We start from the raw sequence: 26966 nt of genomic DNA on the forward strand, positions 1-26966 counted from the left end.
TTCTTTCAGTTAGACATTCATTCTAGTACTCCTTTGAATAAAATTTTGTAAATATACATACATGTGAGAGAAACTTACATGACAACTTCTTTTCACCACCCACATCAGTGTCATGGCCCTTAGGTGAACCTTATTTATGGTGTTAAATGTTTCTTCTTAAGATAGACTTTATCTATAAAGTATAAATTATCTCAGTCATTGAGTCAGAAGTCTTTTTTTTTCAATTTTTTTATTGTGGTAAAATACACATAACAAGATTTTTTCCATTTGTAATTATTTTCAAGTGTACATTAACAGCATGAATTACATTGCCCAGGTTTTACAACCATGACCACTATCTGTTTCCAGATGTTTTCATCATCACAAACTCTGTACTCATTACTTTCTTTCTCTATGAATTTGCTTATTCTGTACATGTTTCATGTAAGCAGAATCATAAATATTTGGCTTATTTCACCTAGCATGATGTTTTTAAGGTCCATCCGAATTGTAGCAGGTATCAGAGCTTCCTCTTTGTGGCTAGATAATACTTCATTGTATGGATGTGCCACATTTTGTTAACTTTCATCTATTAGACACTTGTGTTGTTGCCACCTTTGTGTTGGCTGTTGTGAGTAGTGGTGCTGTGAACACTGGCATACAAGTGTCTGTTGAGCCCATTTTCACTTCTTTGGGATATGTACCTAGGAATGGAATTGCTGGATCATATGGTAATTCTGTGTTGAGAATTCTTTGTTTTTGAGGAACCTCCAGTCTGCTTGGACACCTTTTTGACTAAGGCAGGATTTGTGGTATTTTCTGAACAACACTCATGTGCAGGCGTAGTTCAGAATATAAGAGGGCTCACTCTTAGTAAGGATGGGAGCACCTGTCCACTAAGCACCTCTTCAACGAGACAGAGGTTAGAAGTTCAGTAGTTCACTCTAGCTTTATTTTCCTATCATTCGCAGCCATGGTTTATTGAAACAGGTTCTGTGCTTCACTGATTTGTGTACATGTCAGAAGGAATAAAAATCTGGCTATTTGGGAAAAGGGAGAGAAAACAGCTTTAGTTCTTTTGTGTGTTTGTTTTGTTTGTTTTTTGGTTTACTGTATTATAATCATTAATACTACATATCACACAATTTTGTTGGTGTTGTATTAAATTTACCTTTCAGTGGGGCGCCTAAGTGGCCCAATCTGTTAAGCGTCGGACTTTGACTCAGGTCATGATCTCATGGTTTGTGGGTTTGAGCCTGCATTCTGCTCTGTACTGTCAGCTCGGAGCCTGGAGCCTGCTTTGCATTCTGTGTCTCACTCTCTCTCTGTCCTTTCACTTGCTCATGCTCTGTCTGTCTCTCTCTCAAAAATAAGAAACATTAAAAAATTAAAAAAAATAAATTTACTATTCAGCTGCTTTAACTAGGAAAATCCTCAATTGATTGGAATTGCAAAAATATTTCTAGCCTTTTGCTTTCTTATTTTTAAAGTTCTTTCTTTTTTAAGTGGTGGTTATTGTAGGATTTTTAAGATAGAGTTTCAAAATTCACATGCCTAAGTACTTCCTAAGCAGGTAACCTTGAATAAGAGCATATGGAAAAAAGAGTGCATTTTGTTACAGCCATTTTGGAAAATATAGTCTGTTTCTCTGTGAACTTGTGGTTAATTTAAATCCTTTATACAAACACTTTTTGCAGTAAACACCTTTTTAGTGGCATTTTTCATGACTTGGGTGAGTATGTATATAAATAAATTTCTAGCAAAAAAGATTGCTAGATCAAAGGGCATGTACCTTTAAGATGTTAAGGGATGTCAAATTGCCTGTCTAAATAGCTGCACCAGTTTACTATTTCTTTACTCTGTTTCTAACAGAGTTTTGGGTTTTTGTCAGTCTCATTAATTAAAATTGCATTCTTTTTCTAGGTAGTTGCTCATCTTTTCCTTATCAATTAGTAAGAACTCTTTGTGTATTAAGTCTTTTGTCTGGACTACGTTGTATTGCATATATCTCTTCTCTTTTCTTCTCTCCCTCTGCCTCTGTGTGTGTCTATGTCTATGTGTATATCTGTATTTATATCTACATGTATATATCTTATACCTATATAGTTGACCCTTGAACAATGCGGAGGTTAGGGGCACCAAGCCCCCTCGCCCCCGTTGAAAATCCACGTATAACTTTGGACTCCTCCAGAACTTAACTACTAATTGCCTACTGTTGATAGGAAGCCTTACCAATAGCACAGTCAGTTAACACATATTTTTATATGTCATATGTATTCTATGCAGTATTCTTACAATAGTACCTAACTTTTTCTAAACTTTTTCAGTATTTCTGGGTTACACAGTTCATCAGAGTTGTTTTAAATTGTCTCTAATCTCCAAAATTTTTCTAATAGGTTTATTTTTAAAAATCTACATATAAGCAGACCTGCAGAGTTCAAACCCTTGTTGTTTAAGGGTCAGCTGTACTTCTATCTATAAACTATCTCTGAGAAGTAATGACTTTCTAGAATGTGCCTGTCTGTAATTTATGTAGATAGATGTATCTTGTAGGTAGGTAGGTAGGTAGGTAGGTAGGTAGGTAGGTAGGTAGGTAGGTAGGTAGGTAGATTAGATAGATAGATAGATAGATAGCCTTTCTGTAGTTATATTGCATGCCAAATATTCAAAACTTTTGGCACATTCTACATTTTTTTTGACACTTTGTCTTTCATCATTGCTGCTCTTAATTCAAATGATTAATTCACCCATGATAGCTTTGTGTAGGGTTGTCACTACAGTTAGGGCTTTATAAAAGTGTAACATTGCACAGAGGCAAGTTCAAATACTCTTGGGACTTGAGATGTTTTATTCTGTTGAGTTTATATTGAGAATCCTAAAGGAAGAAGTCTCTGAAACACTTATTTCTTGCTGGATTTATGAAAAGTTATTTATAAATAACAGTCTTATGTTATCCAACAGTTGCATGAAAATTCTGCTCTTTATTTAAACTTCAGGTTCTGGTCACTTAAGCTCATAATTTCAAAGTTGTTCGTAACGTTTTCATTTTCAATACACACTCTTCTTGCACCAAGAAAAGATAAAATCTTTCAGACTTACATTTCACATTACATTAACTGTAAAAGTTTTTAATAGTTCATGTGTAAAATCAGTTAATAATAAGAAAAATATACTTAACATTCTAATATTTTATTTAAACAAATGATACTGAAAGTCTGGTTTTCAACTTGAATATTGTTTGCATTATGTGCAATCATTATCAAGATCCTGAATCTACAGGTGTTTGACTTCCAGTTTAAGCTATTTATTTCAGAATAGAGGACTGTTTTTTGGATCTAATATGAGTCTTCTAGAGTAAGTAGTTCCGCATGAGCCTAAATTTTTAAAAATACAGTTTAAGCAAAGAAGGAAGGCATTCATTTTCATGTTGAAAATGCATCTAGAGGGAACATTTCCTCATATGGTCCAACTATTAAATGCAGGTGAAATAAACCAAAAAAGGGGAAGCTTACTTTTTTCTAATTATAAAGTAACTAAAGAACTGAATCAAAGCACTTTCTTATATAAATACATATTTTATTATTTTTTCTTCTATCTCAAAGGTACATTTTGATAAGCTAAATACTTTCTATAATAAAATTGATTATTTTTATTTAGTTTGTGAATGATCTGCATTCAGTGCTTTTCTTTATTATTAAAACTTTATAGTCAGTATAATCTAGTGAGAACACTTTTGGCTCTAACAGAAACAGAATTCTGTTCTTGGATCTGGCTTTGTATGTAACACCAAGTACGTCATTTTTCTTCCATATGTACCTCATTTACTGCAGTGTTTCTATTACATTTCAGACTTTCATATGGTGAGTAGTATCTGTAGCCTGGAAGAACAGTTAGCAAGTATACTAATTGCACTTTTGTGGTATGGTCTATTCTCTAGACTTACTATTTATTGATTTAATTGATGCCTGCTGCTTAATCAGAGGTTTTCCCCACATGGAACTATTTGATAAGCTTGGCATAAAATGCAAGATCTGTGAAATGTAAACAATGTTCATAGTATGAGGACCTATAATCAAACCAGACCTCTAGTCATTTGAAAAGAGTACAGCTGCATGAGAAGCCGTTTTCTATTTGATCTTTTTTGCTGTGGACATTTAAAAGTACTGTCTTTATTGCACCATCCACATGCTAATATTTATTATGATAGCTCATCTCTTTCTCCCCCTTTTTCTGTCCTTGTGACCACCACCTCCCAGCTGTTTTGCCATTCCCTTTATGTACATCTTATCCTGGTTCCTTCTTTTCCTGAGTATCTTTCTTGTAACTTTTTCTGATTTTCTTAATTCTGACTTTCTTTTTTAGTCTAATCTAAGTCAGACCATACTGAGTGTACTGCTGAAGCAGCTGGAAATAATCTCTTAGCTTTTGCATTCTTTGGGCACCACAGTTTGGGAAATATGGATTGTATGCCTTTGTAGGCGTGTTCTGTTCAGGATATTCTTGAGGTCTTGCAGCCAGTCCTGTTCTGTTCCATTTGTGGCAGATGATAGTTTCTTGGGAGAAACGATGAGTTTGAGTATCTGTTTTCTTCAAAAGCCACAAAGTTGTATATTGTTAGCAATTTTAAACAATTTTTGAACAGCTACTACAATGGCATCATCTGTTGGACAAGAGGGAGTAGAATATAAATTTATATTAATATAAGTTAATGGGGCCATGAAGAACCCTTATCCATTTCAAATGGTCCTTAGAAAAGACATTGAATTAGCCAGTGATTTACAGAAAAATTGTTAAACTTTATAAGAACATGGCAAAATGCTGTTGCTTTATTCAATACAAAGGATCAGAATTTAAATATATATATATGTATATATATATATGTATATTGTTTTTCATTTTTTTATTGTTTTCTGAGATTACTTACCTTAGTGTTAGATTCCATTAGGAGGTGGAAGTTTTACGTAGGTATGAAATTATTTCTCAAGCAAGTTCACAGTAGAAATTACTTAAATTAAAAAGTGCCTAGAATAACACGTTGAAATGTCCTTGTATATTAAACAATTACCTGGTTTTTTTTTTTTTCTTTGCCGTTGCAGCCATTATATTTCTTTTGGAATTTCTGACATGTTACAACTTGAAGTGCTGTGACCATGTGTGTACATATGTGTGTGTGTATTGTATTTAATTATTATTTGTCATGTAAATTTAAATGGTTTGAGAATCTGTCACTGACCTTGTAGTGACCTTTAATATCTTTGTTGACAATAATCTATGCGTACAGTGCAATGGCAGTGTCAAAAACCCAGGGCTGACAGTCACTTGGGAGAAAGACGTAGTAGCATAAGATTATGAAATTTGAGAAACATACTACTTTAACACGACTCATACGTAGTTAACATTGTATGTTTTAATGTTGGGATGGAGTTGTTGGGTTTTTTAACTATCATTTTAATTGTGCACAACGGAAAATTACTTAATGGGATATAAAGGAAGTAGTTCTCAAAAGCCTCAAATATTTTTATTTCTCACATAATTTTTTCCTTGCCCTCATTTATTGGTTTTATCTTCATGTGTCTCTACCCGTTACTTAGATTTCTCCATATGCATAAAGTACACACAGACCCACTGAATACCTCATGAATCCATTTCTTTTATTACAGTTAATCAGGCAGCAAAAGAAGACACGATGGTTTTGAAGATTGGCTCTGTTGCTATGGCTCCCCAAGCTGACAATCCCCTTGGCAGAACTGTCCTCAGGAAAGATATTTACCAGTAAGTTTATTTTCTTATCTTCGATCTTGCAGCAATTTCATCCTGCAAAGAAGTACACTGATCAATAAAACTTGCTTAGTGTGGCCTGTAGAAATACTTTTCATTTGGGATCTTTTGATATTTAAAACCAGGTTTTTCTGATTTTCTTCAGTTGTGGGTTTTTAAATTCATTCAGACAAATCAAGTATTTCTGTGAAGTGTTGATGAATAACAGAATGTAAGTACCAAGGCCCCATAAAACTGAAGAAGCGCAGTTTGGAAAATTTTAGCAGACTTTAAATTTGACCAAATCTCTAATCACATAAGAAACTGAGGTTCGCTCCAGAACTACCACATCCTACTGCAGTCATTTTCTTAATTTCACTATAAGCCATTATTTGAAACGTAGGTCTGTGGATGTCATGTGGATCAAAGCTGTAAAGAAAAGCAAACTTCTAAGGAGAAATTTCACAGTAAACACTTTCTGTGAAAATGCCATGCTCTGGATTTTGTCACTGAGTATTTGCAAACCACACCAAGCATATATGGACAACTAAACTGGTGAACATGTGTAATCAACATGATAAAAATAATACATCATTCATACTGGCACTGCTGCCAGACATAAAAGTGCAGTTGCAAATAATACCAAGTGAGAAAAATCACAGAAGTACAGATGAACAAGTGTCTTATTCATCCTGCTGGTCTGCTTCTCAGATGAGGTGGTGTCATTCTTTTAAAAATAAATTCCTACTGTTCTCCAATAAATGTTACCGTTAGGAAAGATTCTGATCTTTGTAATGCACTTACCACCTAGAGGTTGATAGCAATTTTTACTTTAAGCAGACCTAGGGATTTGATTTTCTCAAATTTTTCCGTTATTTGATATTTTTTTCTTTTGAATTACATATCATGTTCTCTTTCTTGTATTACTTTTGTTGGTAGCTTATAGTATGCATCCCTTAAATAAGTTCTTATTTTGCTAGCTTACGTAGAATCTCAGAATGTGAGAACTGAAGGAGGCCTTTGGAATTTTCTAATCCAGCTGCCTTATTTTATAGATAAGGAAACTGAGGATCCAAAACAATAGCTGTCTCTGGTTAAGTGATGATGATAGACACAAGATCACAACTCATAACTGTTTACTCTCTCAGTATCTAGGGGAAGGATTACAGTAGAATTTTTTCTGGGCGAAAATAATTTAATCTTCTAACATTTAAAAAGGTTTTCAGGTGTATTTATCTTTTATTTTTCATTTCAGAAGTAAGCGGCCCTCAAAGAGGGTCTTACTTATGGTGAAAGAAATATGTTTTCTATTAAAAGATCTTATCACCATCAATAAAGTGAACTCCTTTCCTCCTCTGCCCTCTCCACATTCTGGCTCCTTAGAAGTCATTTGTGAAGATATGGCTCCCTTAGGCCTGTTTGTCATTGCTTTCTTCTCATTGTCCTTGAACTATTTTTTCTCAGTCGCTGTCCGTATTTACTTTCCATATTTTCTTCATACTTATTTTTTCCTTCCCTTTCTGTATCTTTATTCTTTATCTTTTCCTTTTCTATATTTCTTTTTCTTTACTTTCTACCTTCTTTCCCTATCTCGTTTCCTTCCCTGTTTCGCTACCTGAATTATTTTGTAGAATATGGAAATATAAAGCCAAAAAGTAAATTAAATGTAAATAACATAGTATCTCTTTTAGATCTTCAGTGCCTCATATCCTGAAACATGCAAAATATATAAAAATATGTACTAAGTACACACAAAGTACAAAAAAGGTACTTTATAGAATAAATGCCCCAGTTTTTTTATAATTGACAAACCAAGGTGCACAGAATTTTTGCATGATTTGCCAAAAGCATACACTTAACTAAAGGCAGAGAATTTCAGAATCATTTTTTATGAATTCCTTTCAGAACTGTTTTTAGATTTGTATTTTTATCATTTAGTCCCTCTCCTTGATCATATCATTTAGTCATTGCACTCTCCCACTGCATATTTTTACTTCCTCTTTCTTTTAATCTGCTCTTAGTGTTTATTTCTCTCTTGACTTTTCTAACTTCCTCAACCAGATCAGTGGCATCTATAAAAATCCATAACTAACATATTTGATGGTGAAAAACTGTATGCTTTCTCCCTAAGATCAGGAACAAGACAAGGATATCTGCTCTTGCCCCTTCTATATAGCCTTATACTAGAGGTTCTAGCTAGGGCAGTTAGGCAAGAAAATGAAATAAAAGACACCCAGATTGTAAGGAGGAAGTAGAACTGTCTTTTTGTAGATGACATGATCTTGTATATACCAAATCTTAAGGAATCCACTGGAAAACTTTTGGGCAAGCAAGTTCAGCAAGGTTGCAGGATACAAAATCAAATTATAAAAGTCAGCTCATAGTAACACTAAGCTATGCACTACCTAAAGGTGAAATTAAGAAAATAATTACATTTATAATCGCATCAGAAAGAATTAAATACTTATGAATAAATTTACCAAAAGATGTGCAAAACTTAACCCTTTGAAAATTACAAAACATGGGTGAAAGAAATTAAAGATCTAAAATACATGGAATCATATCCTATGTACAAAGAATCTTAAGAAGATCTAAATACATGAAATAATATCCCATGTGCATAGATCAGAAGACTTAATTAATGTTAGATGGCAGTACTCCCCCAAATAATTTGCATTCATCATAATCCACACATCAAAATTTCAGCTCATTTATTGGCAGAGATTGACAGAACTGGTTCTAAAATTCATATGGAAATTCAATAGGCCCAAGCAATACTGGAAAAGAAGAAGTTGGAAGGTGGACACATCCTGATTTCAAAACTTAGGATAAAACAGTAGTAATCAAGACAATGGAGTACTGGCATGAGGATAGATACATATAAATGAATGGAATTGAGATTCCACCAACAAACCATCACATTTACTATCCATTGGTTTTTGATAACCCAAGATAATTCAGTGGTAAAGAACAGTCTTTTCAACAAATAGTATTCGGACTACTGAATATTTACATGAATTTGGACATTTACCTTATACCATACATAAAAATTATGATGTAAATATAAGAGATATAAATATAAGAAGTAAAATTCTGGAATTTATAGGAGGAAGGAAAGGAATAAGTCTTTGTGCCCTTGGATTAGGTAATGGCTTCTTTAAAATGACACCAAAAGCTGAGGAGGGGACAAAAGAAAAAAAATAGGTAAGTTCAGTTTTATCAAAATTGTAAATTTTTGTGCTACAGAGAACTCTGTCAAGAAAGTGACAGTCTATAGAATATGAGAAAATATTTACAAATCATGTATCTGATAAGAGACTTGTATCCAGAATATATAAAGAACTCTTAACAGCCAATAATAGAAGAACAACCCAATTAAAAAATGGGCAAAGGATTTGCATAGATAAATATGCAAAGAAGATATAAACATGGCCAATAAGCACGTGTTAAGATTTTCAACCCAATTAGTCATTAGAGACATGCAGGTCAAAACTATACCCAGTAGGATGGCTATAATAAAAAAGACAACTGATGTGGAGAAATTGGAACCCTCATGCATTTCTGGTGGGAATGTAAAATGGTGCTGCTACTGTGAGAAACACCTCATAAGGTTAAACATAGAGTCATCATATGATGCAGCAATTCTACTCCTAGGTATGTCTCCAAGGTGATTGAAAACTGTGTCACACAAACGCATACCCACAGTGGTCGTAGCAGCACTACTCATAATAGCTAGAAGTGGAAAATACCCAAAGGTTTTTCAGTTGACAAATGGCTAAACATATGTGGAATACTCATGTAATAGAATAATATTCTGCCATAGAGAGGACTAAAGTCTATGTTTTAACATAGATCAACCTTGGAAACACGCAAAGTAAAAGAAACCAGACAAAAAAGCCACATATTATATGATTCTATTTAAATGGAATGACCAGAACAGACACATCCATTGAGACAGTAGAAGAGTGGTTGCTAAGACAGAAGAGAAGAATGACTGCTAATGGGTATAGAATTTCTTTTTGGGGTGATAATAGTGTTCTAGAATTAGATAGTGGTGATGTACCATAATTTGTCCAGTGAGTACTTGTACAGTGAGTGAGGTATAGTGAGTGCAATGAGAATATACAAAAAACTAAATTATACACCTCAAAAGGATCAATTTTATTGGATGTAAATTGTATCTCAATAGAGCCAATTGTTTTAAATCAAAGATTGATGTCACAAATTGGTCCAGAGGAATTAAATTCCAGAAAGAGAAATACCTGTTCTAGGTGTATGGAGACTGGATGCACTTTTCACCTTTGGAATTATTTGCCTTATCTGCTATAAGCAGGGATATTTTGTGGAAAGGAATAAATCAAGGGACATTTATTGGTCATGAGCTAGAGTGACACATTGGAATCTGGAGGAACCTGAAACACACAGTCATCCATAGTGGTTTTTGTTTTTTGTTTTTTTTGTTTTTGTTTTTGTTTTTTTGAGTGTTGGGTGGGGAGAGGGAGCTGGTAAGAAGAAATTGAATATCACAAAGTTTCACATTCTTTAAAAGATAAAGCCATGTTGGAAGTGTACTCTTCAATACAGTAGTCACTAACTACTATGGCTCTTCTGCTTTTGGAATGTGGCTAGTCTAGGGGCACCTGGGTCACTTAGCAGGTTGAACGATGGACTCTTGGTTTTGGCTCAGGTCACGATCCTGGGGTCATGGGATCGAACCCCACGTCAGGCTCTGTGCTGAGGGTGAAGCCTTCTTGGGATTCATTCATTCTCTCTCTCTCTCTCTCTCTCCCTCCCTCCCTCCCTCCCTCCCTCCCTCCCCCCCTCTCCCTCTCCCTCTCTTCCCCTCTTCTCCTCTCCCTGTCTCCCCCTCTTCTCCTTCTCTCCCCCTCCCTCCCCCCAGCCTCCTCCTTCTCCTTCCTTCTCCCTCCCTCTCCCTCCTTCGCACTCCTTCTCCCTTCCCTCCCCTAACCCCCCTCCTCTGCCCCTTTCCTCTGCTGGCACTCTCTAAGATCAGGTAAGATAAGATATTTTAAAAAAAGAATGTGGCTAGTCCAAATTGAGATGTTCTAGAAGTATAAAATACACACAATATTTTGAATAATTAATAAAATATCTCCTTAATCTTTATGTTGATTTTATATAATGATAGCAATACTTGGATGTGTTGAGTTAAATACATTATTACAACTCTTTCCCACTGTATTTTTAAACCTTTTTTCAGTGTAACTATTAGCAAATTTTAAGTTACAGAGGTGGTTCACATTTGTGTCTTGCATTATATTTCATATATATATAGTACAAGTCTACTAGGAGAGGCCTACAACAAACACAGGACAAGTCTTGCCCTTGGGACCTTTGAAACCAGAGGCAAATTAAGTTTAAAGCTGTAAACCAACCCCAACTTAGTTCAGTTAATGATTGAATCAAAATTATCCCCTGCTTACCCATTCTGCCTGGCAGGAAAATGTGTGCCTTCTCTAGGAGAAATAACTTAACTTGTTTTAGTCTTTTTATATATGATGTCCAATATATAATCAAAAATTATAAAATATCAAAGAAGCAAGGAAATTAGATCCATTATCAGGAGAAAATTTAGCTCGTAGAAGACCTACAGATGATTGAGATGTTGGAATAAGTAGACAGGAGTTTTAAATAATTGTTAATAGTATTTTAAAAATGTTGAAAAGATAAAGAGTTCATAGAAATGAGGTCTATTTAAAATTCTAAAACTGAAAAATACACTGTCTGTAATTAAGGAGTCATTGGATAGCTATAACAGCAAATGGGCAAAGCAGAAGATAGGATTTAGTGAATTTAGACATAGCTAAATAGAAATTATCCAAACTGAAGCACAGAGAGGAGGAAAAAGTGAACACTGAAAAACATGTGGGTCACTGCCAAATGGTTTAATGTATGTGTAAGTAGGAGAAAGAACAACAAAAGGCATAACTAAAAGGATAACCCTTGAGAGTTTTCTAAAATTAACAATACTCATTAACCAGCAGACCCAAGAAACCTAGTACCCTATCCTCAATAAAAGCAAAATATATGCAAAGAAAACTACATCTAGGGACAATATGGTCAATTTACTGAAAATCAAAAATAAAGAGACTCCTCCCTGATGGGCTGAGGGAGAATGCTGAGCAAGGAGAGAGAGAATGCAACATCTGTCTCCCCCAGCACAGGTTCCCAGGTCTAAAATGTGTCTGTACCTGGGAGAAAGGAGATGCCTTTACCTTTAAAAAGTTGGGTATTTTCAGGGTGCCTGGGTGGCTCAGTCGGTAGAGTGTCCGACTTTGGCTCAGGTCATGATCTCGCGGTTGATGAGTTTGAGCCCCACATCTGGCTCTGTGCTGGCAGCTCAGAGCCTGGAGACTGCTTCAGATTCTGTGTGTCTTTCTCTCTGCCCCTCCCCCGCTCACGCGCTGACTCTCTCTGTCTCAAAAATACAATAAATATTAAAAAAATAAAAATAAAAAAATTAAAAGGTATTTTCATTATTAAAAATATGTATGTGAAAATTCAAAAAAATCCTAAATGCAACCAATAAAAAAAAAAAAACCTTTGAAGGAACAATAGTAAGACCAAAATAACTGAAGATCTTAAATCTGAAGATGAGAAAACTAGGGGACATAGGACCATTCTTTAAATACTTGACCTGTCATGTGTCACAGGGAATAGTTTTATTCCTTCTGAAGCTAAGAACAGACCTAAGATCATTAAATTAGTGAATAGTACAATGACAACTTGCAGCTCAATGGAATGAAGACCTTTCAGTTATAAAAGTAATAACAATGGGGCTATTTGTTCTTTATTCATTATTTAACAAATGTTTTTTTGTGAGCCTACTGCACATTAGGCACCTTTCTAGGTATTGGATGAGTGTCAAGACAAAGAAAAAAGCCTTGCTCTTATGGAACTTATATTTAATGGGGAGACAGTCACAAATTTAAAATATTCTATAATACTTGTTGTGGAAGCAGAGAAGAAGACAGAAAATGGGGAGTTAGAGATGGACATCATGGCCTAATAAGAGAAGGAATGGCTCACTGAGAAAGCGTAAGGATCCTGGAACAGGAGTGTACAAATGAAGCCAGTGTCAGCTGAAGCAGTATATGCCTGAATCAGTGTGGTGAGAGACAGTATGGAGGAAACTTAGAGGCCATTGTTAGGCGTTTGGCTACCATTTTGAGTGGGAGATGGTTGTGGAGGAAAATAATCAACACATGAAGAATTTTGAAATAATGATTTTGTTGTTTACCAGATATCTACTTGCCAAAGGACATGAAGGGATCACCAGCAAGGACTAAAAATATACATTTGAAAACAGGTGAAATCTGCCTTTAATACAAAGGAGTCACAGTTCAGAAGAACAAATGAGCGTTTGACATTGATCTCTGAAGGAGTCATGTTAAGGATTATTTCTGTCATTTGAATTAACCGAATATGTGATATGAAAGTTTTCTGATTTTTGAGGGGTTGATTTCTTCATCAGATGAGAAGCCTTCAGAGAGTTTGAGCTGGAGGAGTGGCAGGATCCAATTTATATTTAAGCAGATAATTCAGGCCAACACGTGAAGAATAGACTGCAGGCAGGGAAGGGCAAGGGTCTGTGACTGTTGCACTAATCTTGGCAGGAGATGATGGTGGTTTGGCTGATGGTAGTGGCTGTGGAGGTGATGAGAAGTGGTCAGATTCTGGACATATTTTAGTGGTAGAGCCAGGAGAAGTTGCAGATGGATTGCACATGGAATTTGAGACAACGGAGATAAGGATAATTCAGTTGTATGGCCTAAGCAACTGGAAAGATGAAATTAACTGAGGGAAGGAAAACCGTGGGAGGATTTAGTTTGGGGTTTGGCAGGTGGAGAACAGGAATTTACATTTTTTTGAAATGTTGTGTTGACAATCTTAGGAGGTACTGAGCTCCCCCTTGCTGATATAGCAGAGGCTGATCAACCATGTAGAAGGGTAAGAAGGGGTTGGTTATATGTTGAATTAGACCAGTGCAGCTTTTTAAAAAATTTTTTTTAATGTTTATTCATTTTTGAGAGAGAGAGAGAGCATAAGCAGGGGAGGGGCAGAGGGAATGGGAGACACAGAATCTAAAGCAGTCTGCAGGCTCTGAGCTGTCAGCACAGAACCCGAAGTGGGGCTTGAACCCATGAGCTGTGAGATCATGACCTGAGGCAAAGTTGGATGCTTAACCATTTAACTGACTAAGCCACTCAGGCGCCCCTAGACCAGTGCTTCTTAAACTGAATGTATCTATAAATCACCTGGGGATCTGTTCAAATGCAGCTTTGACTTGGGAGGTCTGGAATGGGGCCTGAAATTCCCTATTTCCACCAAGCTCCCACATGGTTGCGTAGAACACTGATGCTGGGTGATATTGATGTGCTGCTTCAAGGGCCACACCTTGTGTAGCAGATTAGGTGGTTTCCAAATCTTTTGAACAAACAAGGTTTAAAAAATATATTTTAATAAATGCTGATAATTTTTAATGCCAAACATTCAAACACTGTGACAGCAAGTAAGTATCTTTCATCCCCACATTTTCCTGTTCCCTAGCAAGACCGTCCTCAATGGAGTCTTTTTTTAAGTTCAGAGTTTTTACAGATTTGCAGTTGATACTGGTTGTTACTTTTGGGGTCTATGATTCAGAAAATGTGAAATAATAAAACATGTATTAAATTACTGACAACTTACATGAATTTGCACCTCATTAGTCTCAAAAGATCTGATCCACTAGAAAACAACAGAGCATATATAACATGTTATTTATCCAGTGTTCATGCCCAGCTATATGTTTTCATGAATTCCTCTCTTGACCCTCTGCTGTTTTTACCTACTTCCTCCTTTTAGTCTACTGATCTTTCTAGTTTCCAACTACTAATTCCTGCATAAGGTGATCTCCCAGTTTCCTTTCACCTCTTTCTGAGATTCTCCTATGATGTGTTCAACTGTTTTTTTCCCTGACTTACACTGAAGTTCTGAAACACAGTTTGGCCTGATAGATTTCCCTCTATCTTACACAATCTCATTCCCTCAGAGATGATTCAGGTTCTTGTCTCTGGCTAAAGAGCAACAGAGAAACATTTAGGGATAAAAGGTTAAAAGGCAGATTTAAAAAAAAAAATGACCTATGCTGAAAAGTGTTCCTTCATAGGTTGATTTAAGGAAATTAAAATAAGCATTATGAAGTAAACTGTTTAAATGTGTTTGTAACTTAAGCACATTAATGATTTAATAAATTTAGTTACATTTTTTATGTAAATGATTTATATATATTTTTGGAAACTATGTTCTTCAAATGCTGGTATATCATCTGCAGCTCAGTAACTGGAGAGTTTATGTTTGTTTCTACTAAAAAAAAAATGGATGTAAGTATCAGTCAGGACCTTATGCCATTCTATAGTATACTCACTATAGGAAAATTACATTGGATTTATATTATCTCTACTTCCTAGGACTTACCTAAAAATTTCATTGACTATAAACCTGAATACAGTCTTACAAGTATTTTAACTTAATTTTTATTGTTTTAAATTATTTTTAACTATTTTTTTAAATAAGAGAAATAGAATAAATAGCTCTACATCAGTCATTAGAACAGTAGGGATTTTTTGAGACATTCATGCTATCACATTGCATGTATGTATACATGCATTAACTCATTTATTACTTTAATTCACTTATTTTTAAAATATTATTTCACTTATTCAGCAGATATCTACTGAGTGCCTACAGTGTATGTAACACCAATGCTAGAAATGTACTTTTGAGTAGGACTTAATGGTACCTCCCTTCATTGAACTCAAGACCCCAAACATATTATTCAAGTCAATGAAATTACATTGTAAAGCTCTGATAGATTCAATAGCATAATAATTCACACTTTATCTAAAACACCTCCCACAGAGCCTGGATTAATGAAATAAGCAAAATCAGAAGTTACGAACTTGCACCCTAAACTTTTTCGTGTCCTTACGGCATTAAGTCTGTACATCTTCTGAAAATTATGATACGAGGAAGGAATGATTCCGGAAGTTCCATCCAGACAGGTTTCACAGGAAGGAACAGGGAAAAAGTATTCTTCATTTCCATTCAATGATTTTTCTTTTTAAAAGTGGAAGAGAATAGAAACATTGACATTAGTTATTCATGAGTCTATTTAAGTAAATGCATCATTTTTTCAGTATGTTTTAGTGATCTGTTTTTAAAAATCCTTTTATAAATCCTTTTATAAAATATAAATCCTTTCATAAAAATCCTTTAAAAAATTGTTTACAATTCAGTTTATCATTATTTAGTAGTCTTGTTATCAAATTAAAATATGAAAAGTTAAAATAGAATTTTTTAAAATAAATTGTTGAAATGATACCTTTTTAATAGTAAATCTACCTTTATTTTACTCTTTTAATAAGCCTATATTAAGGTTTTTAAAATAAAAGTGTAGTGTTCATTGTTTAAGTTAAATAATATATGCTATAGAAAATAGAATCCCACTGCTTATTCTGATTGCTGGCTATTTCCTTACTTTGTGGCCATTGTTAACAGGTTGACACTTTTTTAGACCACTTCTGTGTGTCTGTAAGAGAGTGACAAGCCAGCTCTACCTGTCTTAAAAAATGGGGTCTAAATAGTGTTCTGCAACTTGGGTTTGTTTCAGCTCAGTATGTTGTAGGCACCCTTCAGTGTCCTCATACTCAGAAATGCTTGCCTGTTTTTGAACCATTTTAGATACAGATCAAGAATCTATTTAAAGACTACTTTTTGTGTCTAGCCAACAAAATGTTCTCCATTATTAAAAAACACTGTGAAAACTTCTGTAGAACGTATTGTGACAAAGACTTCCAGACTTCAAGACATCACTGTACCTGGGAAACTGTAAAAGGAAAATTGAGTTGTTTCTGTCAGTGAGATAGCTACTGGGTGGTTTTTGAAGAACAAATATATCAGTACCAATAGGAAACTGAAATAATTACAGCTGCTCTTTGTTACCATGTGAACTGAAAAGACCCAAGTGGCTCACAGTAGTCACTACGGTATGAATTAAAATATTGTAGGCATTTGGGCTTTAATGTCCCACTTTGAAACTCTGCTCAACATCTTTAATAATGCTCAAGTTTTAACATGACAAAATTTCTTTTAACCCAACATGCATCCTCTTCTGTGAGCTGACCTCAATCTCTATTTCAAATCTTGCTGGCATTTTCTTACATAAGAGTCTTGTTCAAATTATTGAATATATTTTGTTTACCCCAGTAATGCTTAGTAGGTTCTTTGCTGTGGCCCTTCTTTATGTATGCATTTTCAATTTTCTTGAAATATACTCTTCTTCCAGATTAGCCTTTCAAGGAGTTTTTATTATAAAAACTTTACATTGGAGAGGTTATGAATTCTTGAAAAATCTTTTTCTTTGGTGTTAAACATCATTAACATAAACAAATTCCTAAGAATCACATCTTTCTTTTTAATGTCTCGCTTAAATCCTTCTCTTTAAAAAAACAAAAAACAAAAAAAATTCATAATTATTTTACTTAGAATGTCTTCTTTCTTTGGCCTTCAATACCAGTGCCTGAGGTACCTTTCTGCAATATAACAGCAGCAGCAGCGGCAGTAATAGCTAACATCTAGTGAGTGCTTCCCTCGTGTCAAGGATTCTACTTGATGTTTCAACGCAATGCTTACTTCACTATAACCTTTAAGTAATAAGAGTCAAGTATTATGATTGTCTGTACTTTAGACATAGAAACTGATTCTACAGACATTAAGTGATTTCTCCTGGGTCACGCATAAAATAAGTGACAGAACCTGTTTCCATAGTCCATGCTCTTTACCACTACATTTTGCTGCCTGTTACTGAGTTTCTTATAAGATGCTGGCTTTAATTTTTTGATTTGTGAGCCATTAGAGACTCTTAAACACAGAGAACAAACTGAGGGTTGCTGGAGGGGTGTATGGGGTGGGTGGATGGGTTAAATGGGTGATGGGCATTAAGGGGAGGGCACTTGTTGGGATGAGCACTGGGTGTTATATGTAAGTGATGAATCACTAAACTCTACTCCTGAAGCCATCATTGCACTACATGTTAACTAACCTGGATTTAAATAAAAATTAAAAGAAAATAAAAGTAGATCTTTAAAAAAAAAAAGATGCTGGTTTTAGTTTAATTTACAGTTAACCAGTGTATAGCTAAGGTTGAACTTAATTTTTTTTGAAGTTTTGCATTCATATTTCATTAAATTTTATAAGTGTTTAGATATTAGTTTTTTTTCTAACAATATTCTTGTTAACAGTGAGTAAATGGAGGGGCCCTCGGTGGCTCAGTCGGTTGAGCGTCTGACTTCAGCTTAGGTCACGATCTCACGATTCGTGGGTTCGAGCCCTGCGTCGGGCTCTGTGCTGACAGCTCACAGCCTGGAGCCTGCTTTAGTTTCTGTGTCTCCCTCTCTCTCTGCCCCTCCCCTGCTCACTCGCGCTCTCTCTCTCTCTCTGTCTCTCAAAATCAAACATTAAAAATATAAATAAAAATTAAAAACAGTGAGTAAATTGAAACAAACTAATAGGCAGAAGTTTTAGTGCATTTTCCTTACGTTTCCTAAAATATTACAAGCTACGATGGCTTAATATTACAGCTATTAGAGCCATAATTTATGATGAAAACTCTTATAATCCTAGTGTTTGAGTTCTTTGGTCCTTGGATGTACTTGAACATAAAATCTATTTTGAAAGAATTTGCTGATTAATAAACTCAGTATATGTCTGTGATTTTTATTTCATAAGATATTTTAAGTGATTATAAAACATAATGATAAATGTTTACCTCAGTATAATTATTTCTTTAATTCTGTCTCAAAATTATGAAAGAGAAGGAAAAGTTGAAACTCTTTTTTCTTTGTTGTATTTCTTCTTCCCAGAGTATTCTTACATATCACAACTTTTCTCTTAAATTGTGTAGAAGAAGGTATTGATTTTCTTGTGTTAAAACAACTGTGTACTGTTTGTTCACATATTTTTCATATGCAAAAGTTATATCAAAGTTAAATAAGCATATGGAGTTTTAGTACCTTGGGCTTTTTTCTCTCACATCCTGTGCAATTGAGAAATACTGTGTTTAAGCTACATGTATGAAAATGGGGCTTATAGAATTAGACATATAGATTTGGAAGTCATTTAAGATTATACACAGACTTCCAATGTCATTGCTGTATCATATGGTTTAAAAATTTACAAAAATTTTAATATCTACCCTAAAAGACTTAACCTAGTGATTATAACAATCAAATTTACTTCATACATTTTTCTAAAATATTTTATTAAAGAATTTTAAAATACTCAAAACATTTTTTCTTTTTTACTTTTTTTTTTTTTAATGTTTATTTACTTTTGAGAGACGGCACAAGCGGGGGAGGGACAGAGAGAGAGGGAGACACAGAAATCTGAAGCAGGCTCCAGGCTCTGAGCTGTCAGCACAGAGCCCAACATGGAGCTCGAACCCACAGACTGTAACCTCATGACCCGAGCTGAAGTCAGATGCTTAATCGACTGAGCCACCCAGGCATCCCTCTTTTGTACTCTTAATTACAAAGTTTCTTAATCTTCATCATTTACTTGAGAGAACTATATTCTTCTTATAATTCGACGTTTGTAAAGTTCTGCCTATAGCTCTTGGTAGGAGCCACAAATATTTGTGGGTCTTCTGAAGTCCCTTCTGGGATTTTATCTGTGACTAATTTATCCCATAGCTTTTTAGAAACTTTGCCAGTTGTTGAATTTTTCAGCCATTTCTTCTTTACAGGCATTTGCTAATCCTTTTTTGGTACATTCAGTACTTAATTGATTGAATGTAGTATTGGGTTTCAGTTTTTCTCCATAGAGAATTTCATTCTCTTAAAAATTGTCTACAAGCATTATATGAAAACTCCATGGTAATTTTGACTAACTTTTTAAAGACATCTTTTATAAATGAGGCTTCTGACAGGTGTACTCAATCTGTGGCAGTTTCATTTATGGAATTTTACTTTTAAGGAATTACAAACATTAGAGGAGCTGATTCATTTTCAGCTTATCTTAGAAATCTTCTCTTAGAAGATTTCCATTAGTAGTACTCCTCCAACACTTGTTCCATTTTTTGCTTTTTTTTATGGACGACTTGTGCAATAGTGGTTGCTGTCCGCTTCTCACTGATGTGCTAACCACCCACCACAGTAAGTGTGAAAACATGCTTTGTTCTTTTATAATTGATAAGAAAATGTAGCTTTCGTTACAAAAATTCATTTTATGGCGATAATTTTGGCAGCATAAGTGTTGACATAAAATACCCATTTTCTAAATGGAAGCTTTACTGAAATCTTGTTAAAGCCGAATTTTTTTTAAACTACTATAAAAAAAAGTCTTAATTTTTTTTTGACTTTGATATACAATCACATGAGTTATTTTTTAAATTACAGTTTACTAAAAATCAGGACTCAAGTATCTCATTTAAGGTTTTAAATAAATAGACCTTGATGCAATCCAAGAGACAGGCATTTGCATGCAACAGAACATTTCACCTACATTAAAACCTTGACAGTATCTTTTTGTCATTTTTAACCTTATAATGGTGATTCTGGCTTTTCATAGGGTTAATGTTCCCGATACGAAATAACATTAAATTGATGTAACCATTGAAATTCATGGTTGAGACTAACTTAATTTTGTTAATCTTGTTCTATATGTACATTTCAACAATATACATAGGCCCAAACAATTGTTAATTGAAACAATATGACCAATAGAAATTCATAGATGAGATTAATATGATTAAAAACTGTGCATGTATGCTTTGAAAAATTGTCTTTATTTACAAACAAGAGATTATTCTTTTTCTGGAAATACTAATGATAGCCTTTCTTTATTCCTAATGAATATGCAATTCAAGGGTTGGTATTTCTCTTCTATGTCCTTTTACAATTTCACTTAAAACCTAGCTGACCTTCTACTCTAACTCTGAGCTGTATTTTCCAGATATACTGTAAAGATCAAATTTTACAAATCTCCATAAACTATGCCCTTCCCCTCCCAACCTTTAATTTCTTTCTAATTTTCTTTCTATATGAATGTTCTCAAAATAACCATTGTTTTGGTTTGGGGCAAGATATGTTTCATATCTGGTGACGTTATGTCCCTAATCCTATAATGCTTACTCTTGGTTTCAGATAACGCTCTCTTAGCAAATCAGAGAGATTGGGATAGTAGGTATTTAGAATAACTTGTCTAAAAGCTTTGTTCATAAATACTATTGGCAGACTTTTAGTCCCTGTCGTGTTCTTCAGCTGATCTAGTGTGAAGGCTTCGGATTTACATTTGGCCCTCACCAATGTTACTGCGTCTTTTGTGGCTTCCTGTAGCAGGATGTAGGTTTCCATGAATGTATTTCTATTTGTTGCCAAAAGCTACCTCAATAACAGTGTTGAAATGACTCTAAGTTTTACTGTCATAGATTTTGGAATGTTATATTGCATGTATTTAACCCTTTTTATTGATATGTTTAGATGTTTTACACTAGAAATTCATGTTGGAAAGAAGTTACAGAATAATAGAATATGTTTAGTTTCATTTCATGACAGTTTTATATTATAAACTTGGAAAATCTATCTTGTATTTCTTTCAGATACATTTTGGTTATATAAAGTATGCTGGATATATAATATATGCATTTCTGATTGTATATTTTCATTGAGGCACTAACATTATCATGTGAAATTATTATCTGAACACTTCTGGGCTTAGAGATGAGCAAGAGAGTGCATAGTTTACCTTTAAGATACTTAGGAAGACTATTTAACAGAACCACTGTCTCATAAGACCATTCTTTAAAGAACAGTAAAAATTGCTATTCTCTAAGTGTCTGGTGTACAGGAAGAATTACATTTTTTCTCAATTAATAACAAAGATTGAATATTTTAACTAAAAAGTAACCCTCATGTTTATTCTTACAGTTATTCATATAATGTACCCTGTTCATCACCCTGAATGAATTAAAGAGTAGATATAGAGCTTAGAAGATAAACAGATAAACGGAGTTTTAAAAATCTGGTGGTGGCTGGCTGCCTCATTCGGAAGATTTCAGGGCTGTAAGTTCAAGCCCCATGTTGGGCCTTGAGCTTACTTAAAAAAATTAAAATCTTCAACCAGCTTTGAGTTTAAGAAACTTGTAAAAGCGAGCTGTAGTGTTCGCTTTGTAATTATAACTTGAGGAAGACCCCTTTTACTCTGTGTTGACTAGGAGTGTCTACTAAGCCCTTTTTATCTTCTCTATATAAATGTAGAAGCTAATACAAATCAAGTTAGAAGGCATCTATGCATTCATTTAATATGTATGGTTAATAATAAGTTACCTCTACACATTGTATGAGAAGACTTGCTAACCACAAATAAGATTCTATTACCCAAAAAATACTTGTTTTTTTGCATGAGATCAAGTAAGTTTTTATTTTCTAAAGTACCAATTTAAACAACAGCTTCTATGTACACTTATCTTTATTTCTTATATTAGCGTATATTGACTGAGGTCACTGTCCTTAAACAGTCCAATTGTACCTATTTTGTCTACTAGAAATACTTATTCTTTATTTGGAGACCTTGTGTCCTCTGTGCTGAAGACAGATATTGTCTCAATCTGAAATACTTTTCTTGCCCATCATTTTTAACATTGAGCTTTGAGCAAAAACTAGATACCTAAAAATTAATCCACATTGACAAAGGTAGAAAAAATTACAAATTAGATTCCAAAATAGATAAAAATTAGCACATAGCTAGTTTTTTTTTCTAGTTCTTTTTTTCATATCTTTATCTTGAGTTATAACTTAAATTTAGGGAAGTGTATTAATTATTTGTATAAGCTTGATGAACTTTTACGTAGATACGGCCAAGGTACCACCACCCACCACTCCAGAAACTTTTCCTCATTTCCATCCCACCCCGTGCCCTCCACTCCAAAGATAACCATTATTCTGACCTCCATAATCATATATTCTTTTTTGACATAAGTTGTGAAAACATTTTTTCTCCACATAGCTTATCATGTGTAAATCAACATAGTTTGTGAGCCAGTGTCAAATCACACAATTCAAAAATAAATGATTTTGATCGGAATTAAAATACAACTTTTAACTTCACTTGGTCATACCTTAATATCAGATTTTCCATGTGAATCTTTAAAGAATGTAAGAAAAACATAAACTCGATGTAAGAAGATGAAAAATTTTTATTAATAGACAACTCTATTCATTAGACATATTCCTAAGATACACTTCAATAACTGTGGTTATAATGTGAGCTTTTGAACCAATTTCTATGAATTTTATTTATTGCTACAGTTATTTAGTGCACGTTGTCGTATACATACATACATACATACATAGGACTTTTGTACATCAGAGTATATAGCTTCTTAAAAGGAAATGCCGCTTTTTATTCCAGGACTCCGTTGTCCTCTAACTGAATTGACTGTCGTCCAGGTATGGGTTTGATAAACTGACACAACAGTGAAAAGAATCCCTGTCCCATGTCAGCTTATCAAACACACTATGGACAGCATGTCTGTGGCATTGGACACATTACCAGTCACTTAAGTTCTGAATAGAAGTCACGAAGCTGATGTTCAGTGAAACACAACCTCAGTATTTCCAGGTGATTTTAAAGAACACCTGATAAAACTGAGGTATAGTACCACAAAACTTGAAGAATAATGCAAAAACTAGGGAAAAAATACATGCATAGAATTAAAGAATTGCAATGTCATTGGTTCAGTTTGGTGACAGAGTAGATGTTAATGAAATATATGATAATTTCTTAATATCCTGTCATCCTGGTTAAAAAAATGTCAAAATATACTATAAACATATTTACACCATAGAATAACACAGTAAAATCAAATATGTTTTGATTTTTTTAATCCTAGTTAATAGCAGAACAGATGACTCTCAGGGAAAGTTATCTTTCCATCTGTATCTCTATTTTTTTTCCAACTGAATTTATTGGAAAATGTTCATCCTCAGAAATTTAGCAGCCTTCACTTTGCATAGTGTGCCAGGATCATTTGTTCAGGTTCCAGGCTAAGTATGGGAATATTAAAAAGAGAATCTTAAAATTTATTCATAGTGCCATAAATACTTTCTGATAAGAAGGTAACTTAGAAGATGATTTAGGGCAAAACGTGTTTGCTTACATAATGTTCACCTTACTTTACATATTTCAAAACAAAATAGTTAAATCTATAATATTTGCGAGTGAATTTGCCTGATACTACCTCATAAAAATGTGAAAACATTTTTTATATTTATTTTCTATACATTTTAACCAGGCGAAGAGGAAATGACATGATGTGGTTACAGTACCTCATCAGCGGAGCTCCTTTGAGGTGCTTCAAGTGGAAGTGAAGGGAGCAGTGCTGAGCAGAAGGCGCTCTCCTCTTTGGAGAAAACTGCAGTAGCCAAAGAGCTTTTTTAACCAGGGACTACTTTTAAATGTGTCTGGTCACCTCAAAGGATATGTAGAGCGTTTCCTGCCAGTAGGATTAGAGGAAGGAAGCGCCAGGCCAAAATGTTTGATGTGTGATGTACTGTAATTTCTTTCATGTGTTTGGTGGCTTTTATATGTTGATCAGTGTTCCGCTACCAATTGTGACCCTGGTGTGGTCCAGGTCATTAAAGTTCTATGTTCCTTAATGTATAGGGTCATTAACCATACCTAGGAGCATTATTATAATTAAGGGTACTGTTTTCTTTTAAACTGCCACCTCTCATTTTCATTAAGGTATTTATTTTTCATAATTGGATAATCCTCCTAAGGACTGATTGCCATGAAAGAGATGATTTAGTGCTAGGGACTGCCAATAGTAACATCACCATAGACAGCCCTTTATGTTTCCTCACTTTACCTTATGTACCTGGTTTTTAAATCACCATTTTCTTCTCACAGTCTCCTACAGGCATATAAATTTCAAGAAGGAAACTAGCCTCAGAGTGTAGTTTTCCTGGGTATGTAAGGTTTAGAGGCAGTAAGAATAAGTATTGACAAAATCGCCATCAGCACTGTTATACATTTTTAATGAAACAAAATTGACAATTACACATGCTCTTTACTCTTCTAAGATCACCTAGAGCAGTGAAGTGCTAAACCACTATAGCTTTGGGCTGCGTTTCAAACATAAATGAGCAACAGTGACTGATTATATATATGGCAGAATTTGATAAACATCTAAATGCTCAGCTGTAGAGGACAGGTTAATATAATAACGGTGTATACATGCAGTGAAATTCTAAGTGACCATCATCACAAAAAACGATATGTGTGCCTGTTTATTAACATGAAATATGCTTTAGGTATTTGGTAAGTGAACAAAAGCATTTTTAAAATTGCATATAGAGTAAGAGCTTATCTACATACATGTTTACATATTAATGGAAAATACCCTGGGGCACCTGGGTGGCTCAGTTGGTTAAGCATCTGACTTCTGCCCAGGTCATGATCTCATGGTTTGTGAGTTCAATCCCCTAGTCAGGCTTTTTGCAGACAGCTCAGAGCTTGGAGCCTGCTTCCAATTCTGTCTCTCCCTCTCTGCCCAGTTCCCCCCAACCTCCCGCTCACGCGGGGTGTGTGTGTGTGTCTCTCAAAAATAAATAAAAATTTAAAAAAAGAAGAAGAAAATACCCTGGATTGTTATACACCAGATTGTCAAAGGTAGTTACCTGTGATCATTGGTCTATGGGAAGTTATTTTCCTGGTTTTTACTGGTGGATATTTTCTAGATTTTTTAGACTAATTTGAATTCTCTAACTGCAGTCTTAAAAAGTAGGAAAAAATGGTAGCTTTATATCCATTCTTTAAGTCTTCAGATAATGTTTTAAATTTTTAGGGTTTTTTTTTTTTCTGCCTCCTTAATGTAAAATATATGAAAATATGTTCTTTATTCTTTCATATTTATCTTTTCTATGACATTTATATTTGCTTTTGGGATCTTTTTTATACTTTTAGTATGAAATCGTTAGGTTGCCCATTAGTTATTCAGCACTCAATAGTGGTGGTGCTCAGGAAATATATGCTTTATTCTGGTGGGTGGGTGTGTGTGTGTGTGTGTGTGTGTGTGTGTGTGTGTGTGTAGGATTGCTTTGTTTATTTGTTTAAGGAACCAGTTTGATCTTTTCCCCTTGTACAAGTACCTGGGTATTTTTAGTTTTTGTCTTTTGTTTCTCTTTCAGTGCTGGTGCTGGATATATCTTTAATACATTAATTTAATTGAGACTACAGGCATGTACTAGCTTCCAAACAAGCTCTTTCTAAAATATTGAAATAATAAGTTGTCCTTTTTCCTTAAATTATCAGTTTTATTATGCCATTTATTAATTTCTTTAAAAATATTTGTGAGTACTTACTATTTACCAGCTGTTAGGTGGATATAAGGATACATACATAGCATCTAAAAAGTGTAATAAAAATTTTCACAATCTTTACTTTCATGGAACATAGTTTAGTCATCTTTATAATTGGGCTTAAAATATATTAATTGATTTTTTAAACATCATTTTCTCTAGGTAAAGAAATATATGGTACATTTAAAATATAAAACACTGAATATTTTACATACTTAGTATATTGTAGCATTTGCATTTTTTCATCTTGTAAGAAAAGATTTCACTAATATTGTAAATTAAAGTTATTTTCACCATAGTTTAAATCAGTTTCAGATTATGGCTTATGGTGTTAATATTTAGGATCAAAATAATCATGATTATGTTGTAAGCATAATAGTGTACTAAGTAAAAAATATTTTGAAAATTTTTTATTAAAAATATTTTAATAACTAAGACCTTTTATCAGTAATTTGTGGACAGTATTCAATTGGCTTTATAAAAAAGGTACAATTATTTTCTGTACACTTTTTCATTTTTCCCAACATGTTAAGATATAGGTAGACAACATGTATAATTTAAAAACATATTGATGTTGAATGAGAATTCTGGATTTTAATATAATAAAATGATATAATGAATAAATTAGTAAATAAATGTACATAATTGTTAGATAAATTGGTGATAGGAAAGATGCTTATAAGCTACTTTAATACTGTCTTCTCTTACTGGTAACAGCCATTTTTGTGAAGGAATATTCTTTTTCTTCTTTTTGGTACCCTAAAGCAGAAAACACATCTTCATTTCTATAAACAGTTATATTTTTAAGGA

General features: G+C 34.0%; 1 protein-coding gene and 1 long non-coding RNA gene across 6 annotated transcripts in view; one reads left to right on the forward strand and one right to left on the reverse strand.

Annotated features, from left to right (window-relative positions):
- VPS13B (vacuolar protein sorting 13 homolog B) overlaps nucleotides 1-26966 on the forward strand; it is a 798280-nt gene that overhangs the window by 455280 nt on the left and 316034 nt on the right. For 4 of the 5 annotated variants that reach the window (XM_042972776.1, XM_007073303.3, XM_042972777.1 and 1 more), the window contains exon 30: nucleotides 5640-5751. In XM_042972776.1, the coding sequence (XP_042828710.1) occupies nucleotides 5640-5751 (112 nt within the window). Of the gene's footprint in view, nucleotides 1-5639; nucleotides 5752-19905; nucleotides 19950-26966 lie in introns of all 5 variants that reach the window. The other variant, XM_042972779.1, reaches the window with a different exon arrangement.
- Nucleotides 5610-25093, reverse strand: LOC122234871. The gene is made up of 3 exons (XR_006212831.1): nucleotides 24123-25093; nucleotides 15728-15855; nucleotides 5610-5793 (listed from the first exon to the last, which is right to left on the reverse strand). It is a non-coding gene; the product is annotated as an uncharacterized LOC122234871 (long non-coding RNA).

Source organism: Panthera tigris, chromosome F2 (assembly GCF_018350195.1).
Source record: "Panthera tigris isolate Pti1 chromosome F2, P.tigris_Pti1_mat1.1, whole genome shotgun sequence".
Lineage (NCBI taxonomy): Eukaryota > Metazoa > Chordata > Mammalia > Carnivora > Felidae > Panthera > Panthera tigris.